The sequence below is a fragment of the Anomaloglossus baeobatrachus genome, chromosome 3 (assembly GCF_048569485.1).
Source record: "Anomaloglossus baeobatrachus isolate aAnoBae1 chromosome 3, aAnoBae1.hap1, whole genome shotgun sequence".
NCBI classification, from domain to species: domain Eukaryota; kingdom Metazoa; phylum Chordata; class Amphibia; order Anura; family Aromobatidae; genus Anomaloglossus; species Anomaloglossus baeobatrachus.
In genome coordinates, this window is record NC_134355.1 from 37,693,296 (window position 1) to 37,714,692 (window position 21,397).

Consider the following 21,397-nt stretch of genomic DNA (forward strand, 5'->3'; position numbering starts at 1 on the left):
CTAATAGTGGCGCAGATCGCCACTGCGCAGGCGCCGGCGTGCCCAGTCACTTCCGGGTCTGGGAGTTAAATAGCTCCCATTCCTGTTAACTTATCGCTCTATGCCACAGTCTGGGAAGACGGCCACAAAGGTATGCGATGAGTTTATCTGTCCCTAGTGCTATCCACCTCCAATCTCTCAATGCTCCATTCTTATAACGCTTTACTCCTCCTTCTAATTTTCAGAGGACTCCATTACCCATTGCTATACTCTCACCTTAAAGCCTGCAGGTAATACGTGCTACTTCATGAATTGCTATGTGCCACTGCACTCTCTGTTTACATGGAATGTAATCACTAAGACTTTGCTTACATGATTATAGATGCAGATAAGCCCCCTATGCCTGTGGATATTAACATATCATATGTGATCATATCTGCCTACGATAAGCTTAAGGTAATGCTATGCAGAGTATCCTATATGGGGGGTGCCATATATCATTTATTACCTGCCGATAAGCAGACCTTGTTTATCCTCTAGGGACCACGAGTTGCAAAACTCTCCCAATATAAAAGGACAACTTCTAATAACTATTTAGTTGCTAATACAGGCAAGGTAATTCGTTATTCCCTCCTCCATAATGCCACTTCCCCTGTAGGAATACCACCCCTTGATAATCATGCCTCTATCTGCAGGACTGGCATCTTGCAACTATTATATTCATTTTCCTGGGTGGAGTCCGTAACCACTTCTATACCAATAAATCTCTAACGAGGAGAGAAAGAGAGAGAAAAAAATTCCCTCTGTGACATTACTTCTTCTTAATTTGGAGGTATGCAAACCATTCATATACTGCTTGACCTAGTCTTTGACGTGACATTATTTGCTATGAAATTCAGAGAGTCACCTCAACTGCTGAGATGCTACTACTATACTTCCCACAATAACTTGGATATGACTTCTCATGTTATTTTGTATATATGTATATGCTTTGTAAATATGTTTTTCTTTGTGATATATGTAAATAGTGATTTTCTTTCTTTTCTACCCTTTCCCAGTGTGACTTGGTATGAAGAAGGCCCAGTCTGGGCCGAAACGTCCCTTAGTCCCTCCCACCCACCTTATTCATAAAATAAAGAAACTTTTTTGCACGATAAAGAATCTGTTGATTTCCTTTTATTAATACCTCATGCTGATGAGAGTGCAGTGTTTTGAATGTACAGTTTAGAGTCCGGACCTTGGTCCTCTCACTAGCACCTCAATACCATCTTTAATAGTGCAGTGTTCACACCATACATATCTTAACTATAGCCTTCTTGGTGATTGAACCTGCCTACTCATGTCATCTGATACTTTTGCTTACGATGACACAACCAGTAATAGCATTTTGGCTCAAGTGACTAACTCCATTGAGTTTTTGAAAACTCCCATTAGGGAAGTTAGGACTAGGGACTGGGAGAAGGAGAACCGGACTTTTATTTCCTTGGATCTCCATTGTACCACATTAGCTGAATACTATCGGCAGAGCCGCATCCCAAGGGGCCTCAGGTGTAATTTAAGACCTACTCTTTTTTCTAGCAACGAGGAATATTGTAAGAGATTTCAACAGATTCTGAATAAGTGCTCCCTTGATCTAATCGTACTTACGGTTGAACATTTGCAAACAGCAATAAGGGAGTCTAAAGAAAAAATTCTAACCATAGAGGCACAACTAGCAGACGCATTGACCCCTGCGGACTTGGCCGCCTATAAGAAAAAAACTGAGGATACATTAAAGGAATTTAAAAGGAACTTGGAGGAGAAGAAAAGACAGAAGTTCCAGAGGGACACAGACGATTACCTATCAAACCGAGTGTACAGATGGAACGATTGGCAAACCAGCAATACAAGGCAATGGAGAAGACCACCCACTCACAATCAATCCGCTTCCTCAGGGAGCGAGTCCAGTGGCAGCCATTCAAACTCTTTTTTAGGACCTATAAAAAGAAGAACAAACCAACGAGGAGGTCGAGGAGGAGGAGGAGATTGGGGGATGACGTTGCGCTCGCAGGTAAGGGTCCCAATTTAGTCGTCAACATCTCTAACTATACTTTGGCACCTAATGAACTCTCCTTACTGAACAAAGGCTTGACCTTTTGCCCCACGCCCAAATGGGACTCCTTTACCCTTGAAAATGACATGCAACGGTTCTATAGGTCAGTTAGGCTTAAAACTCATTTCGGCTCTAATATACCCCATAACACAGACCAACAACCACTACTCAAAGAAACCAACATTAAGACGTTGGGTCTTCACAATCGCAGTCACTTTATGCCACCTAGAACCCATCATGCTGTAGAAACATTTATATCTTTAGTGGACCGCGACATTAAGGATAATATACATGAACACGAGTTGGGCTTCTACCCCACACGAAGTAATATTAATGCTTCAGAAAAACTGGCCATATCTTCTTTGAGAGAAAACAAAGCCATAACTATTAAACCCGCGGACAAAGGTGGAGCAATCGTAGTCCTTAATACACACGACTACATTAGTGAAATAAAGCGCCAACTGAGTGATACTGTGACTTATCAGAAGATACCTTCAGATCCATTATTCAAAATTCAACAAAAAATCCAAAAGTTTCTATCTATCCATTCTGATAAAGGTTCTATTGATCAATCCACCCGCACTTTTCTGACCAAATTACATCCTATAACACCAGTATTCTACTCACTTCCCAAAATACATAAATCTCTCATTAACCCTCCTGGCCGACCCATTGTAGCATCGACAGAGTCCGTCCTCTCTCCCCAGTCAATTTATCTAGAGAAGGTTCTTACCCCCTTAGCTAAAAAGACTAAATCATTCATTCTGGATACTAACAATTTTCTACAGAAGATCAGAGACCTAAAACAGGTTCCCCCTAATAGCTTCCTCTGCACCTGGGACGTGGGTAGTCTATATACCTCAATTTCTCATCAGAAAGGTATCAGGGCCACCAAAATTGCACTCGACAAAACCAACCTGAGTCAGGACTCGATTGATTTCACTATGGGCCTCCTCGAGATAGTCCTCAATGACAATTACTTCCTTTTCAAGGACGATTTTTACGTCCAGAAACACGGGACCGCGATGGGCTCGAATGTAGCCCCCGCGTATGCAAATTTGTTTATGGACTATTTCGAGGGACGCTTTGTGTATTCATATCCAGCTTTTGATGAATTGGCGTTTCTATGGGCTCGCTACATAGACGATATATTCTGCATATGGCAGGGCGACTTGGAGAGTCTGCTTGCATTTGATCAGCATATCAATACAATGTGGCCTGAGCTCAAATTCACGCTTATTCACCATCAGGAAGAAATTAGTTTCTTGGACACATATATCAAGAAAGACACAATGGGCAATCTTTCCTCAGATCTTTACCGAAAACCAACTGATCGGAATTGTATGCTCTTATACAGTAGCTGTCACCCCAAGTCAACTAAGAACAGCCTACCTAGATCCCAGTTTACAAGAATTACAAGGATAGTGTCGGATGAGAATACAAGAGAACAGAGACTAGACGAAATGTCCAATCGGTTCTTAGAACGTAACTACCCACAAACATTGCTTAAAACAGAAAGAGAAAGATTATCGCCCACCCCCTCCTCGGGTATAGACACAGTGACAATGGAAAGGATACCTTTTGTCCACACATACCACCCGTCTATGCCTAAAATATACAATATCATTAATCGCCACTGGCCGCTCCTAAAAAAAGCGCATCCAGAGATAGGGTCATTCATTCTCCCGCCTATCATGTGTAAAAAAAGACCCCAAAACTTAAAGGATTCTTTGGTCAGAGCAGATATTGGCAGTGACAAAACTAGTATACAAACCTTACTGGCACCGAAACGCACGGGGACTTTCCCTTGTCTAGGTTGTCCATCTTGTTCAAATGTGATCAAAGGAGACCACTTTACACACCCTAGGTCTGGCAAAAGTTTCCCAATAAAAGAGTACTTTACCTGTTTGAGCAATTTTGTTGTTTATATCATCAAATGTCCCTGTGGACTATTGTATGTTGGGGAAACAATCCAACATGTCGGCGATCGTATTGCTAGCCATAAATCCACCATTAGGTGTGGAAAATTATGGCTACCTATTCCACACCACTTTCACGAGGCTAAGCATAACGTAGCGCAGTTGCGCTTTCAGGTTATTGATAAAGTATATAGACCCAGACGCGGAGGAAACCATATCGAGCTCCTCAAAAAAAGAGAGAGCTTCTGGATCCATAAGCTTCAAACCCTAGCACCGAGAGGTCTCAATAGAGAATTAGATTGGCTAGTATAATGTTGGTACTGTACTTATGCATTTACCCATATTCATACTAATCATATCATGAAAAAAATTTTTTTTGCAGAAAACTTGAAAATTATCATCTTCACCTTTCCTCCTTCCATCGCTCACTCACTATTAGATGGTAACGTATAAATCTAGCACTTTCTATTTTTAGTCATATATAGACGGTAATGATAGTTCACTCTACTAGAATATTGGGACCCTTCCTTTTTTTATGTGTTTTTCATGTGTTCTTCCCAGATCATACTTCAGGATGTGTATCTGTAAACCAATCACCACTGGTCTTTGACCAAAAAGAGGAAGTCATTTCAGTATCTCTAGTTATATCTGTATATATGCTTATATACTATACTGCAATTGTCTCTATGTACCTATATGTTCAAATGTTGTATACATTGCTGCTCTGTATAGTGACTAGATAGATAAATCCCCCCTGGTACCAATAGACAATCCCTATCAACAGACTGCTTCACCTAATGTCCACCTCCTATCCCTCCATTGATCCCCTATGACGCACGTAGGAGAAACATCCTCCTATGTCTAAGTACGAGTTTTACTCTACTGCGCATGCGCGGGCGCCTCTATTCATGGTTGAACGGTACCGTTCATATACTAATAGTGGCGCAGATCGCCACTGCGCAGGCGCCGGCGTGCCCAGTCACTTCCGGGTCTGGGAGTTAAATAGCTCCCATTCCTGTTAACTTATCGCTCTATGCCACAGTCTGGGAAGACGGCCACAAAGGTATGCGATGAGTTTATCTGTCCCTAGTGCTATCCACCTCCAATCTCTCAATGCTCCATTCTTATAACGCTTTACTCCTCCTTCTAATTTTCAGAGGACTCCATTACCCATTGCTATACTCTCACCTTAAAGCCTGCAGGTAATACGTGCTACTTCATGAATTGCTATGTGCCACTGCACTCTCTGTTTACATGGAATGTAATCACTAAGACTTTGCTTACATGATTATAGATGCAGATAAGCCCCCTATGCCTGTGGATATTAACATATCATATGTGATCATATCTGCCTACGATAAGCTTAAGGTAATGCTATGCAGAGTATCCTATATGGGGGGTGCCATATATCATTTATTACCTGCCGATAAGCAGACCTTGTTTATCCTCTAGGGACCACGAGTTGCAAAACTCTCCCAATATAAAAGGACAACTTCTAATAACTATTTAGTTGCTAATACAGGCAAGGTAATTCGTTATTCCCTCCTCCATAATGCCACTTCCCCTGTAGGAATACCACCCCTTGATAATCATGCCTCTATCTGCAGGACTGGCATCTTGCAACTATTATATTCATTTTCCTGGGTGGAGTCCGTAACCACTTCTATACCAATAAATCTCTAACGAGGAGAGAAAGAGAGAGAAAAAAATTCCCTCTGTGACATTACTTCTTCTTAATTTGGAGGTATGCAAACCATTCATATACTGCTTGACCTAGTCTTTGACGTGACATTATTTGCTATGAAATTCAGAGAGTCACCTCAACTGCTGAGATGCTACTACTATACTTCCCACAATAACTTGGATATGACTTCTCATGTTATTTTGTATATATGTATATGCTTTGTAAATATGTTTTTCTTTGTGATATATGTAAATAGTGATTTTCTTTCTTTTCTACCCTTTCCCAGTGTGACTTGGTATGAAGAAGGCCCAGTCTGGGCCGAAACGTCCCTTAGTCCCTCCCACCCACCTTATTCATAAAATAAAGAAACTTTTTTGCACGATAAAGAATCTGTTGATTTCCTTTTATTAATACCTCATGCTGATGAGAGTGCAGTGTTTTGAATGTACAGTTTAGAGTCCGGACCTTGGTCCTCTCACTAGCACCTCAATACCATCTTTAATAGTGCAGTGTTCACACCATACATATCTTAACAGTAAAGAGAAGACTCCATGAAAGTAAATACAAAGGGTTCACATCTAGATGCAAACCATTCATCAATTCCAAAAATAGACAGGCCAGAGTTAAATTTGCTGAAAAACACCTCATGAAGCCAGCTCAGTTCTGGAAAAGTATTCTATGGACAGATGAGACCAAGATCAACCTGTACCAGAATGATGGGAAGAAAAAAGTTTGGAGAAGAAAGGGAACGGCACATGATCCAAGGCACACCACATCCTCTGTAAAACATGGTGGAGGCAACGTGATGGCATGGGCATGCATGGCTTTCAATGGCACTGGGTCACTTGTGTTTATTGATGACATAACAGCAGACAAGAGTAGCCGGATGAATTATGAAGTGTACCGGGATATACTTTCAGCCCAGATTCAGCCAAATGCTGCAAAGTTGATCGGACGGCGCTTCATAGTACAGATGAACAATGACCCCAAGCATACAGCCAAAGCTACCCAGGAGTTCATGAGTGCAAAAAAGTGGAACATTCTGCAATGGCCAAGTCAATCACCAGATCTTAACCCAATTGAGCATGCATTTCACTTGCTCAAATCCAGACTTAAGACGGAAAGACCCACAAACAAGCAAGACCTGAAGACTGCGGCTGTAAAGGCCTGGCAAAGCATTAAGAAGGAGGAAACCCAGCGTTTGGTGATGTCCATGGGTTCCAGACTTAAGGCAGTGATTGCCTCCAAAGGATTCGCAACAAAATATTGAAAATAAAAAATTTTTTTTTGGGTTTGGTTTATTTGTCCAATTACTTTTGACCTCCTAAAATGTGGAGTGTTTGTAAAGAAATGTGACAATTCCTACAATTGCTATCAGATATTTTTGTTCAAACCTTCAAATTAAACGTTACAATCTGCACTTGAATTCTGTTGTAGAGGTTTCATTTCAAATCCAATGTGGTGGCATGCAGAGCCCAACTCGCCAAAATTGTGTCACTGTCCAAATATTTCTGGACCTAACTGTATTAGGTTATTCATTTCACGAGCCATGTTACCTGCAGTTTATTTTTAAAACTTTCAGGTGGCCGTTTAATCAATTTACTATTTGTTATCATTATGTGAAATATCATTCCAAGGCTTGAGCTATATATATATATATATATATATATAACTATCTATCTATCTATATATATATATATATATATATATATATATATATATATATATAAAAATACATATATATATATACATATATATATATACATATATATACATATATATATACATACAGTTAGGTCCAGAAATCTTTGGACAGTGACACAATTTTCGCGAGTTGGGCTCTGCATGCCACCACATTGGATTTGAAATGAAATCTCTACAACAGAATTCAAGTGCAGATTGTAACGTTTAATTTGAAGGTTTGAACAAAAATATCTGATAGAAATTGTAGGAATTGTCACATTTCTTTACAAACACTCCACATTTTAGGAGGTCAAAAGTAATTAGACAAATAAACCAAACCCAAAAAAAAAATATTTTTATTTTCAATATTTTGTTGCGAATCCTTTGGAGGCAATCACTGCCTTAAGTCTGGAACCCATGGACATCACCAAACACTGGGTTTCCTCCTTCTTAATGCTTTGCCAGGCCTTTACAGCCGCAGCCTTCAGGTCTTGCTTGTTTGTGGGTCTTTCCGTCTTAAGTCTGGATTTGAGCAAGTGAAATGCATGCTCAATTGGGTTAAGATCTGGTGATTGACTTGGCCATTGCAGAATGTTCCACTTTTTTGCACTCATGAACTCCTGGGTAGCTTTGGCTGTATGCTTGGGGTCATTGTCCATCTGTACTATGAAGCGCCGTCCGATCAACTTTGCGGCATTTGGCTGAATCTGGGCTGAAAGTATATCCCGGTACACTTCAGAATTCATCCGGCTACTCTTGTCTGCTGTTATGTCATCAATAAACACAAGTGACCCAGTGCCATTGAAAGCCATGCATGCCCATGCCATCACGTTGCCTCCACCATGTTTTACAGAGGATGTGGTGTGCCTTGGATCATGTGCCGTTCCCTTTCTTCTCCAAACTTTTTTCTTCCCATCATTCTGGTACAGGTTGATCTTTGTCTCATCTGTCCATAGAATACTTTTCCAGAACTGAGCTGGCTTCATGAGGTGTTTTTCAGCAAATTTAACTCTGGCCTGTCTATTTTTGGAATTGATGAATGGTTTGCATCTAGATGTGAACCCTTTGTATTTACTTTCATGGAGTCTTCTCTTTACTGTTGACTTAAAGACAGATACACCTACTTCACTGAGAGTGTTCTGGACTTCAGTTGATGTTGTGAACGGGTTCTTCTTCACCAAAGAAAGTATGCGGCGATCATCCACCACTGTTGTCATCCGTGGACGCCCAGGCCTTTTTGAGTTCCCAAGCTCACCAGTCAATTCCTTTTTTCTCAGAATGTACCCGACTGTTGATTTTGCTACTCCAAGCATGTCTGCTATCTCTCTGATGGATTTTTTCTTTTTTTTCAGCCTCAGGATGTTCTGCTTCACCTCAATTGAGAGTTCCTTAGACCGCATGTTGTCTGGTCACAGCAACAGCTTCCAAATGCAAAACCACACACCTGTAATCAACCCCAGACCTTTTAACTACTTCATTGATTACAGGTTAACGAGGGAGACGCCTTCAGAGTTAATTGCAGCCCTTAGAGTCCCTTGTCCAATTACTTTTGGTCCCTTGAAAAAGAGGAGGCTATGCATAACAGAGCTATGATTCCTAAACCCTTTCTCCAATTTGGATGTGAAAACTCTCATACTGCAGCTGGGAGTGTGCACTTTCAGCCCATATTATATATATAATTGTATTTCTGAACATGTTTTTGTAAACAGCTAAAATAACAAAACTTGTGTCACTGTCCAAATATTTCTGGACCTAACTGTATATATATACATATATATATATATACATATATATATATACATATATATATATATATACATATATATATATATATATACATATATATATATACATATACATATATATACATATATATATATACATATACGGTGGCTCAGTGGTTAGCACTGCAGTCTTGCAGCGCTGGGGTCCTGGGTTCAATTCCCACCAAGGACACCATCTGCAAGGTGTTTGTATGTTCTCCCCGTTTTTGCGTGGGTTTCTTCCAGGTCCTCCGGTTTCCTCCCACACTCCAAAAAAACGTACAGTTAGGGACCTTAGATTGTGAGCCCCAATGGGGACAGTGTTGCCAATGTATGTAAAGTGCTATGGAATTAATAGCGCTATATAAATGAATAAATTATTATTAGATAGATAGATAGATATTAGGTTATTCACTTTACGAGACATGTTACCTGCAGATTATTTTTAAAACTTTCAGGTGGCCTTTTAATCAATTTACTATTTATTATCATTATGTGAAATATCATTCCGAGGCTTGTTTTTTTATATATATATATATATATATATATATATATATATATATATATATATACACACACACACACAGTACAGACCAAAAGTTTGGACACACCGTCTCATTCAAAGAGTTTTCTTTATTTTCAGGACTCTAAAAATTGTAGATTCACATTGAAGGCATCACAACTATGAATTAAAACATGTGGAATGATATATTTAACAAAAAAGTGTGAAACAACTGAAAATATGTCTTATATGCTAGGTTCTTCAGAGTAGCCACCTTTTGCTTTGATTACTGCTTTGCACACTCTTGGCATTCTCTTGATGAGCTTCAAGAGGTAGTCACCGGAAATGGTTTTCCAACAGTCTTGAAGGAGTTCCCAGAGACGCTTAGCACTTGTTGGCCCTTTTGCCTTCACTCTGCGGTCCAGCTCACCCCAAACCATCTCAATTGGGTTCAGGTCTGGTGACTGTGGAGGCCAGGTCATCTGGCGTAGCACCCCATCACTCTCCTTCTTAGCCAGATAGCCCTTACACAGCCTGGAGGTGTGTTTGGGGTCATTGTCCTGTTGAAAAATAAATGATGGTCCAACTAAACGCAAACCGGATGGAATAGCATGCCGCTGCAAGATGCTGTGGTAGCCATGCTGGTTCGGTATGCCTTCAATTTTGAATAAATCCCTAGCAGTGTCACCAGCAAAGCACCCAAGCACCCCCACACCATCACACCTCCTCCTCCATGCTTGACGGTGGAAACCAGCCATGTAGACTCCATCCGTTCACCTTTTCTACAAAGAAACGGTGGTTGGATCCAAAGATCTCAAATATGGACTCATCAGACCAAAGCACAGATTTCCACTGGTCTAATGTCCATTCCTTGTGTTCTTTAGCCCAAACAAGTCTCTTCTGCTTGTTGCCTGTCCTTAGCAGTGGTTTCCTAGCAGCTATTTTACCATGAAGGCCTGCTGCACAAAGTCTCCTCTTAACAGTTGTTCTAGAGATGAGAAGGTGTGTCCAAACTTTTGGTCGGTACGGTATATATATATATATATATATATATATATATATATATATATATATATATATATATATATATATATTATATATATATATACACACACAGTATATACTGTATATAGTGTGTGCAGAATTATTAGGCAAGTTGTATTTTAGAAGATTTTTTTTTATTATTGATCAACAACTATGTTCTCAATTAACCCAAAAGACTCATAAATATCAAAGCTTAATATTTTTGGCAGTTGGAGTGGTTTTTTTTTTAGATTTGGCTATCTTAGGAGGATATGTGTTTGTGCAGGTAACTATTACTGTGCAGAATTATTAGGCAACTTAATAAAAACCAAATATATTCCCATCTCACTTGTTTATTTCACCAGGTAAACCAATATAACGGCACAAAATCTAGAAATAAACATTTCTGACATGCAAAAACAAAACCCCAAAAATTAGTGACCAATATAGCCACCTTTCTTTATGATGACACTCAGCAGCCTACCATCCATAGATTCTGTCATTGCTTGATCTGTTTACGATCAACATTGCATGCAGCAGCCACCACAGCCTCCAGACACTGTTCCGAGAGGTGTACTGTTTTCCCTTCCTGTAGATCTTACATTTTATGAGGGACCACAGGTTCTCTATGGGGTTCAGATCAGGTGAACAAGGGGGCCATGTCACTATTTTTTCATCTTTTAGACCTTTACTGGCCAGCCACGCTGTGGAGTTATTGGATGCATGTGATGGAGCATTGTCCTGCATGAAAATCATGTTTTTCTTGAACAATACCGACTTCTTCCTGTACCACTGCTTGAAGAAGTTGTCTTCCAGAAACTGACAGTAGGTCTGGGAGTTGAGCTTCACTCCATCCTCAACCCGAAAAGGTCCCACAAGTTCAGCTTTGATGATCTCAGCCCATACCAGTACCCCACCTCCACCTTGCTGGCGTCTGAGTCGGAGTGGAGCTCTCTGCCCTTTGCTGATCCAGCCTCTGGCCCATCCATCTGGCCCATCAAGTGTCACTCTCATTTCATCAGTCCATAAAACCTTTGAAAAATCAGTCTTAAGATATTTCTTGGCCAAGTCTTGATGTTTTATCTTATGTTTCTTGTTCAAAGGTGGTGGTTTTTCAGCCTTCCTTACCTTGGCCATGTCCCTGAGTATGGCACACCTTGTGCTTTTTGATACTCCAGTAACGTTGCAGCTCTGAAATATGACGAAACTGGTGGCAAATGGCATCTTGGCAGCTTCACGCTTGATTTTCTTCATTTCATGGGCAGTTATTTTGCGCCTTTTTTGCCCAACACGCTTCTTGCGACCCTGTTGGCTATTTGCCATGAAACGCTTGATTGTTCGGTGATCACGCTTCAAAAGTTTGGCAATGTCAAGACTGCTGCATCCCTCTGCAAGACATCTCACAAGTTTGCACTTTTCAGAGCCCGTCAAATCTCTCTTCTGACCCATTTTGCCAAAGGAAAGGAAGTTGCCTAATAATTAAGCACACCTTATATAGGGTGTTGATGTCATTACACCGAACCCCTCCTCATTACAGAGAGGCACATCACCTGATTTACTTAATTGGTAGTTGGCTCTCAGCCTATACAGCTTGGAGTAGGACAACGTGTATAAAAAGTATCATGTGATCAAAATACTCATTTGCCTAATAATTCTGCACACAGTGTATATATTTATATATTTTTATATATATATATATATATATATATATATATATATATATATATATATATATATATATATATATATATATAACATTTTTATTTTTTTTGTTTGAAGTTATTCACTTTATCAGACGTTATTTGCAGTTTATTTTTTACATTTTTAGGTGGCTTTTAAATTTACTATCATTACTTGAAATATCATTTCAAGATTTATTTTATATATGGCTGTGGCAAAAATTAAGAGACAACTGCAAAATTGTCAGTTTTTCTGATTTTTCTCTTTATATTTTTGAGTGAAAAGTAAATTGTTTTTTATTCTATAAACTACTGACAACGTCTCCGAATTTCCAAGCAACACATTTTGTATTTATTTTCTGAAAATGAGAAACGGTCAAAATAACAGAACAATGCATTGCTTTCACACCTCAAATAATGCAAAGAAAACAAGTTCATAATCATTTAGAAACAACAATACTAATAATGTTTTACCTCAGGAAGATTCAGAACTCAATATTTTGTGGAATAACTATGATTTGTAATCCCAGCTTTCATGCGTCTTGGCTGCTTTCCCAGTCTATCACACTGCTTTTGGGTGACCTTATGCCACTTCTGGTGCAAAAATGTAAGCAGTTCTTCTTTGTTTGATGGCTTGTGATTATCCACCTTCCTTTTGATTACTTTTCAGAGGTTTTCAATGGGGTTCAGGTCTGAAGATTGGGCTGGCCATGACAGGGTTTTGATTTGGTGGTCCTTCATCCAATTTGTAGAGTAAGATAATCTTCTCTGATGAGTCTAATTTTCAGCTTTGCCCAACACCTGGTTGTCTAATGGTTAGACGGAGACTTGGAGAGGTGTACAAGCCATAGTGTCTTGAAATTTGGTGGAGGAGCGGTGATGATCTGGGGATTCTTCTCCATTTTCAGCGTTTTTCTCTATGTGGGGCTGCTACATCTATATTCATGCATTTACAGGGGTCGTCACTGACACAACCTAACAAGATGACACCATTATTTCTTTCCAAATTTAACCCAAATAAGACCATATTTGCTTTGTCTCTTCATTTCCTTTTTCGTAGTTCTAAATTTGGCCCTGGTGACACCGGAACTGGATTTCACGGTAGCTGAAACTGTCTTAGGGATCAGCAGGTTAAGGGGTACTTTACACGTTGCAACATCGCTACCGATATATCGTCGGGGTCACGTCGTTAGTGACGCACATCCGGCGCCGGTAGCGACATCGCAACGTGTAAATCCTAGGCGCGACGATGAACGAGCGCATAAGCGTAAAAAAATCGCTGATCTCTGTAATGTCGTTCATTTTCATAATGTCTTTACTGCTGGAGGTACGATTTTGTTTGTTGTTCCTGCAGCAGCACACATCGCCAGATGTGCGTCACGAATTCCGTCACCCCAGCGATATCTCGTTAGCGATGTCGTTACATGCAACGGGGCCTTTACTCTGACCTCTTTCTTCAAATAATTATTTACATTTTAGATGATCCCTTTAACTGGATCTTTTTTTTTTTGCAATCACAATATTCTTGGTATAGTCTCCAAATTATCGCAAAAGAAATCCAACAAGATTAGCAGTTTTTTTTAAAAAAAAAAAACATCCCCTTGTTGATTTGGCACCAATGACCACGCGCTGATGGACATGGCTCAGATCACTTAGTTTTCTTATCCTAATGATGATTCACATTTAAACTGTTTTTTTTCATGCATAAAAGTGCAAATGTCCCTAATAAAGTGGCCATTCAGTGTGTGTATAATTAAAAAATATATATATATATATATGAAAAATATTCCAAAAACTTTTTTTTCCTTTATTTCCTATTAAGTGCAAATACTTATTTTTTTAAGTATTCAGATTTTTTTTTTACGCTTTTGTAATATAATTTTAGCCCTGACTTTGTAAAGTGAGCAGATCAAGAAGAAAAACCATAAATGTCTGAAGCTTAAAAATCCTAAGCCAACATTTACAAGCTGTAAAAAAATAACCAACAGATTTAATTTTTCACTTAAAGAGGTGATTTTCCGTATCGTAATGGTTTTTGAAAATGTACAATTTACAGAAATTGTAGCTTGTAGTATCCGGAATGCTGTTTGGAATGTAATCTAGAATCGACATAATGATCCTCCAAAGCAATTTTGCACCCCTTAACTAATACATCTGCAGTGTTTATCCATGATCACGGCACCCGCTTGTCTAATAACAATCACAAATGGGAGACAATTCACGTTTCTTTTAAGGTAATATATACCCAACCATTAAACGTACGCTATTGAATGACTGTGTTGTGAGAAAAAAATCAGGATGTGACAATCATGTAAATATAATTTGCTCTCGCTGAAGATTTATTTTATTCTAATAGACACATACTCTCCATTGATTGCTTGCAGCCTTGTAAAATATAAGTGTGTAATAAACTACAAAGCCATAATCGTTTTTGTTGGGTTTATATCCATAAAACTTCTAAATGCAACTTTACATGATGTTGGTGAAGGTAAGAAATAACGTACACTAATTTGTGTTGGTCGTAGCGGGGATTTAAAGGGAGCCTGTCACCAGATTTTGGCCTTTTAAACTAAAGCTGGCACCTTAAAGAGGTTGTCCACTACTTTGACATTGATCCTATCCTTAGGATAGGTCAATAATGTCTGATCGACCGTGGTCTGACATGCCGCACCCCTGCCAATCAACTGATCTCGATCCCAGTGGCGGCAGCAGGCAACTGGTAATGCTCAGTTTTGGCGCTGCTCTGTCTTCTCATAGGAGCTATGGCCAGGTACTGCACATCCTCTTCCCATTCTAATCAATAGGAGGCGCATGTGCATTACCCAGCCGTGGCCGCTATCAGAAGATGGAGCAGCTCCGAAACTGATGAACATTTCTAGCCGCCTGCTGCCGTCTACCAACCGAGCTGATCGGCGGGAGTGGGGCATGTCGGACCCTGGCCAATCAGACATTGATGACCTAACCTAAGGATAGGCCATCTAAGTCAAAGTAGTGGAGAACCCCTTTAAGCAATGCCTTTGCTGCTTCTATAAAGGGGCATGTTACCCTGTGACCCCCCAATACCTTTATAAAATCTCCCACCCTGTATGTAAATTGTTTGGTCTTAATCTGCGCCTCCTGTCCCTCCTTTCACTGTCCTCCTGTGCTGATTGACATGGAAGACGCTTTGAATGCCATCCACGATGGCGGGCAAAATATTGCGCCTGCGCAGACATATTTCCAGCTCGCGCAGGCGCCCTTCGATCTGCCCTATTGCGGGCAAAGCTGAAAACATAGGTGCGCCTGAACGAACTGACGAATTCTCTGCGCAGGGGCAAGATTTTGCCTGACGATGTGGAAGACATCACCCGCTTCATCCACATCGCCAGGATAAATCTCACGCCTGCACAGAGAACTCACCAGTTCGCACAGGTGCACCCAGCGTCGGACTGGCTACCGGAGGAATCTCCAGTAATGCCAGGCCTGGATTCAGTTACCTGCACTGCACTCCGGAGCTCTCAACTGAGCTCCGGTTGGCAGCCTAGACTGTGCCGCGAGCACCGAGTGATTAATTCCCCGGCGATTGCGGTTCAGTTCATGTCAGCTGCAGACAGGACAGGCTGATCTCCGGTGCTCTCACCTGAACTCACCAGTCTCGGCTGCATGCCGGAGCTCAGGTGAGAGCTCCGGAGTGCAATGCAGATACCTGAATCCAGGCCTGGCATTACTGGAGATTCCTCCGGTAGCCAGTCCGACACTGGGTGCAGCTATGTTTTTGGCTCTGCCCACAACAGGGCAGAGTGAAGTGTGCCTGCGCAAGCTGGAAGTATGAACATTTTGTCCACCTACGTGGATGGTATATGAGGCGTCATCCACATCAATCAGCACAGGAAGAGGGCAAAAGGAGGGACATGAGGCGCAGATTAGGACACCTATCGGGGTGGACCGGACCGTACAATGTACATACAGGGCAGAGGATTTTATAAAGGCATTTGTGGGGTATACAGAGGACTCAGGAGTTAACTGAAAAATATCACCAGCATCAGTCCACAGAATGAATGGGTATTTAAAAACCAAGAGAATACTGATGATCAGCAGCTGGGTGGAAGGCGAACTTCTGCTGGGTCCAAAAGGGGGAGAGGGATGAATCCAGCAGCAAAGCTACCTATACCAATGAATACTGACAGCAGGAACAATGGAAAGTTATGGAGCATTCTGCGCAGCCAAACGCTGAGACCTTCTATGGTCAGAAACTACATGACTGTCGGTCACCTGTGACACCTATAGTAAATGCTAAAAATGATCTGTCATGCAGTCTCTTGTTAAGAGCTTCAATTTTCTAAAAACACCAAGTGGTGAAAAAAAGAGACATGTCCATTGTTCTGGTGTTTTGCACTCGGAAGACAATCTGTTCTTTACATTACAAGTCAATGGGATAGCTCGGAAGATGTTTGGATATCTTTTGGAGTGTTCTGCCATTGATTTTGACTAGAACTGGCAGCGGCTGAGGCTGGGTACTGCACATCCACCTCCTACTGATTTGACGGGAGGCGGAGGTGCAGTACGTGGCCGGTATCAGAAGTTGGAGGAACTCCAGAACTGAGCATTTCCGGCCGCCTGCAGCCACCACTGACACTGAGAGCAGCTAATCGGTGGGAGTGTCGGGTGTCGGACACCGGCTGATCAAACAATGATGACATCCTAAGGATAGACCATCAATTTAAAAGTAGTGGACAACCTCTTTAAACGTAGTAGAAGGCGGAGGTCAGATGGTGAAAAAGATGTTTTGATCCACGTTTGAAGCTTGATTTAGTATCAGCTCATTAGAAGGGATCATTAACAATGTCTGAATGTCTATTGATATTTTCTTTTTCTCCTTCGAGGACAGGTGCACTATACCAAGATAGGTTTCTTCATCAATGGACCTGAAGAAGATCTAACACCATTTGATACAAGATTCCTTATTGATCCTATTGCTGAACCTGAAGCTGGGAGTTTTTTAAGACTTGGGCAAACTATGAAAGGTTTGTATTGTACACCCCTCTACTGCTATGGTAGACACCAAGCAGACCCCATATAGGAAACCAATACTGTACACACTGGAAACATAGGTCATGTTGTAGGTGATGCATGTTGTTTGTGGGATAATCCTTTTAATAAGAGTGAGGCAGATGCGCATATATTTCTGTACCAAAAATTGAGAACGATTCAAATTATTAGTATAGTCCCAGGTGGGCTACAATTATAAAGGGTTTACTGACAACAGTACTGGTGGTCTAGAGTAGTTAATAACTTTATCGCTACATTCATGAATTCTAAGGTAAAAAGTTGATAACTATGAGCAACTCTCTTGATCCAGTGAAGGGTTACTGTAATGCTGCCACCAGGGGGAGCCAGAGCTCTGTAGCATAATACACTACACAGAGCAATGAGAACCAGGAAGTGAATTCACAGCGTTCTCATGCATTACCTCAAAGCAGAGCTGAGAGACAGAACTGCAGAGCATGCAAGGAATAGTCACACAGGCTGGGTCAAACACCGTACGGGCAGAAGCAGGACCGGAGGGACGAGCAAAAGCGGAGTCAAAGTCAGGCCAAGGCCAGTACCGTAGGAAGCAACCGAGTGGGGAAATAGGAGAGGGGACAGAGGACAGGAGGGACGACCAGGGGATGGACCACAGACAAGGGCACGGGAGCACAGGAACAGACAGATCAGGATATCACTCACAGGACCAGCAATCACAGGCAAAGCAGTGCTAAGCTTATAGCCGGCACTGATTCACTGGAAATGCCAGCTTTTAAGGCATCCAGGGTCTGGAAGTGAGGCTCGAGAGAAGGCTCCGCCTCCTAGCCATGTGGACAGGGAGGCGAACCATGACAGTTAGATGTTGCATCCCTGGTGGTGTAAAGGCTTACACATCTGAAAAACTATTGGTCTAATTTAGAATAAGGGTGACTTACAGGATCCCTGGTGTTGTAAGAATTTAATGTATATATTCCTGCTGGTCTAGGGCTGTGAAAAGTTAATGTTTGGATCCCTGATAGTCTAGGGCAAGGAATTTACTGCTAGTATGCCTGGTGGTATAGAACACTGAAGGTATCAATGTCTGTCTTCCTGCTAGTCCAGGACTGTGAAGAGGTTAATGCCTGTATCCCTGGTGGTCTAGGGCAGAGAACAAGAGGTTACTGTTATGAATCTAGGTTTTCTGTGTAGAGAAGTTACTGCTAGTGCGTTGAATAGATCATATCTATTCTTTTGCTAGTCTAAGTTTGTGAGAAGGTTAATGCCTGACCCTGATTGTTTAGGTCAAGGAAAAAGAGGCCACTGTTAGAATACCTGTTAGTGTAGGACAGAAAAGTTACTATAAAAATACTTGGGGGTCTATGGCAGTGAAAGGATCAGTGTTTATCTTCTTTGAGGTCCAGAACTGGATTCTCCTTGATCCCTGGTGGTCTAGGGCAGAGAAAGGCAGGGCTGTGGAGTCGGAGTCGGTATAAAATGCACCAACTGCAACTCCTAATATATATAATAAATTGGGGACAGGAGTGCAATGCAGAATGTGCTGAATATTTTTTCATGAAATGTCCTATAAATGTCTGTTCTATTCCTGATCTAAGGCTACATTCACACACAGCGTTTTTGCTGCGTTTTTTGAGGATACGTTTGTCAGCTGCAAAAGCAGATCAGCTTTATAAAAAACCTCAAGTTACCTGAAAGGTTTTTGAGCTCATAGATAATGCTTTCAATAGCAAAAGCAGATTAGAAAAAGGCCACACAAGCTGACATGCTCATTCACGCTGTGTCTGAATGTTCTATCTTTTCACCCATTGCCTTTGCTGGATGTCCGGAGCCACTGAATGTCACTGAATTATTTTGCCATCAATGTTCGATATGTTCGTAACAAGAAAGAAATTGTTAGCAAGACACTAGCAGTAAAAGACACTAAAGCTCATCACACCAGCCAGTTTCTCCAGGCCTTAGTGGAAAAAGTTCTGCAAGATTACCAATTCAAAAAAGAACAGGTTCTTGCTATTGTAACAAACAATGCTTCAAACATGATAAGTACAATTAAACTGATGAATGCGAGTAATGAACAACAGCTAGAAGAAAATTTAGGATTTAGTATGTTAGAGATGGAGCCACAGTGCTGCTCATGTAACTGAGGAACAAACAGATATTACAACAGAAGAACAGCAAAATGATACTTTAGAATTAGATGATCTTGTTGAAGCTGCTTCAAATCACTTTCATATTCATCACATGCGCTGTGTTGTGCACACACTGCAACTGGCAATAAGAGATAGTCTGCAAGAGGGACCCCGGTTTCACACATCCGGCTTTTCGCCGGTTTGGCGGAAGTGGCGCACTCCAGTACAGTGTATACAGTACAGTGGCAGCGTGACAAATGCCGGTCACATGCTGTCATGTGACCGGAGCATGTGACCCGGAAGTTGCGGCGCTGCCTCTGTACTGTATCGTACTGTACTGGCGTGCGCCGCATCCGCCAAACCGGCGAAAAGCCAGATGTGTGAAACTGGGTGGACATGCTGGAAATCTAATTGGAAAAGTGAGGAAGTTGGTTATTGCCGCCAGAACCCCTAAAATTGATTCCATCTTGAAGAGATGTGCTGGGAAAGGGGCAATTGTTGATCAAGCCACTTGGTGAGGCAGCACTTATTTAATGGCTGAGCGATTGCTTGAACTAAAATCGTTTCTTATAGATATGGTGAACCCTCAAGTAACATTAAATGAAGGTCAATGGACACAGGTGGCTGAATTGAAGGAATTGCTTAATCACTCATTTACCGTGACTAAAAAATTACAAGCTGAGGATTTAACTCCTGGCATTTTCATAAGGGAGTGGAAGAACTTGCTATTTTGCCTGTCCCAAAGAGGAGGTTTAATCACAGATGGCATTTCTGCTTCAATGAAACGGAGAGAGACACAGCTATTGGAAAATAAAATTCTTCTGGCAGCTGTTTATGTGGACGCAAGTCATCGTATACTGCCTGATGGTCAACAGCTTACTAAAGGAAAAGTAGCTTTGAGTGAGGTAGCAGTTAGGATGAGCGGCTACAGGACTGCCAGGCGCAAGATGACTTGGGGCCTGACAGTGCTACTGCTGCCATATCTTCATCCTAATCAGATGAGGAGTTTAACTTTGACAAGTATTTGGACGACAAAGAGCAGGCAAAGCGTTGCCGCAAGGAAAAAGATTTCACTTTGTCTCCTATAGCAAGCAGATTGACCAGATTTCAGTAAAATTTTTCACTTGCTCTCAAAGAAATAGAAAAATTCAACCGTTCATCAAAACTGACTGTGCATGAGGCAATTCCTTTATACCCGGAAATTGTTAGAGATGTTGCCCATGTGGTTACGGCTTTGCCTCCAACCCAAATTAGAGTAGAGAGGTTGTTCTCTAGCCTTAAAATTATTAGGGCAGATTTGAGGTCATCTGCGAAGGAGGATCTGATGGAGGCAATAACACTATGTAATGCACTATGTAAATGGCAAAAAACAGTTTTCAACAAAACCATACTAAATAATAACATTTAGTATAATGCTTACATTTAAGTGAAGCATTTATTGTAGTACAATGTGAACATCAGATATTTAATCATTTTTATGATACAATAATCAAGATATTTAGATAGAACATAAAATATATTTATTGGAATACAACTTTAGAACACAAAAAACTAATAAATTGTAAATATGTAATACAATATGTAATATACATACACACACAAGATATATATGTAATCTACTGTATATTACATAGTGTATTACATATTTACAATTTATTACAGTTTTTTGTGTTCTAAAGTTTATTCCAATAATTATATTTTATGTTCTATTCAAATATCTTGATTATTGTATCAGAAAAAATATTAAATGTCTGATGTTCACATACACATGTTCATGTATTACAATACATTTTTCACCTAACTATAAGCAATATATGTAGGAGTCGGAGTCGGAGTCTGTGCAAGGGAAATTAAGGAGTCGGAGTCGAAGGTTTGGCTTACCGACTCCACAGCCCTGGAGAAAGGTATAATATCTGGACCCTGGTTATCTATACAGGGAAGAAGAG

General features: G+C 40.8%; 1 protein-coding gene across 1 annotated transcript in view; it reads left to right on the forward strand.

The window, feature by feature from the left end:
- USH2A (usherin) overlaps positions 1-21,397 on the forward strand; it is a 1,098,211-nt gene that overhangs the window by 42,923 nt on the left and 1,033,891 nt on the right. The window contains exon 3 of the mRNA XM_075339131.1: positions 17,192-17,327. Coding sequence (XP_075195246.1) covers positions 17,192-17,327 — 136 coding nt within the window. The remainder of the gene's footprint in view (positions 1-17,191; positions 17,328-21,397) is intronic.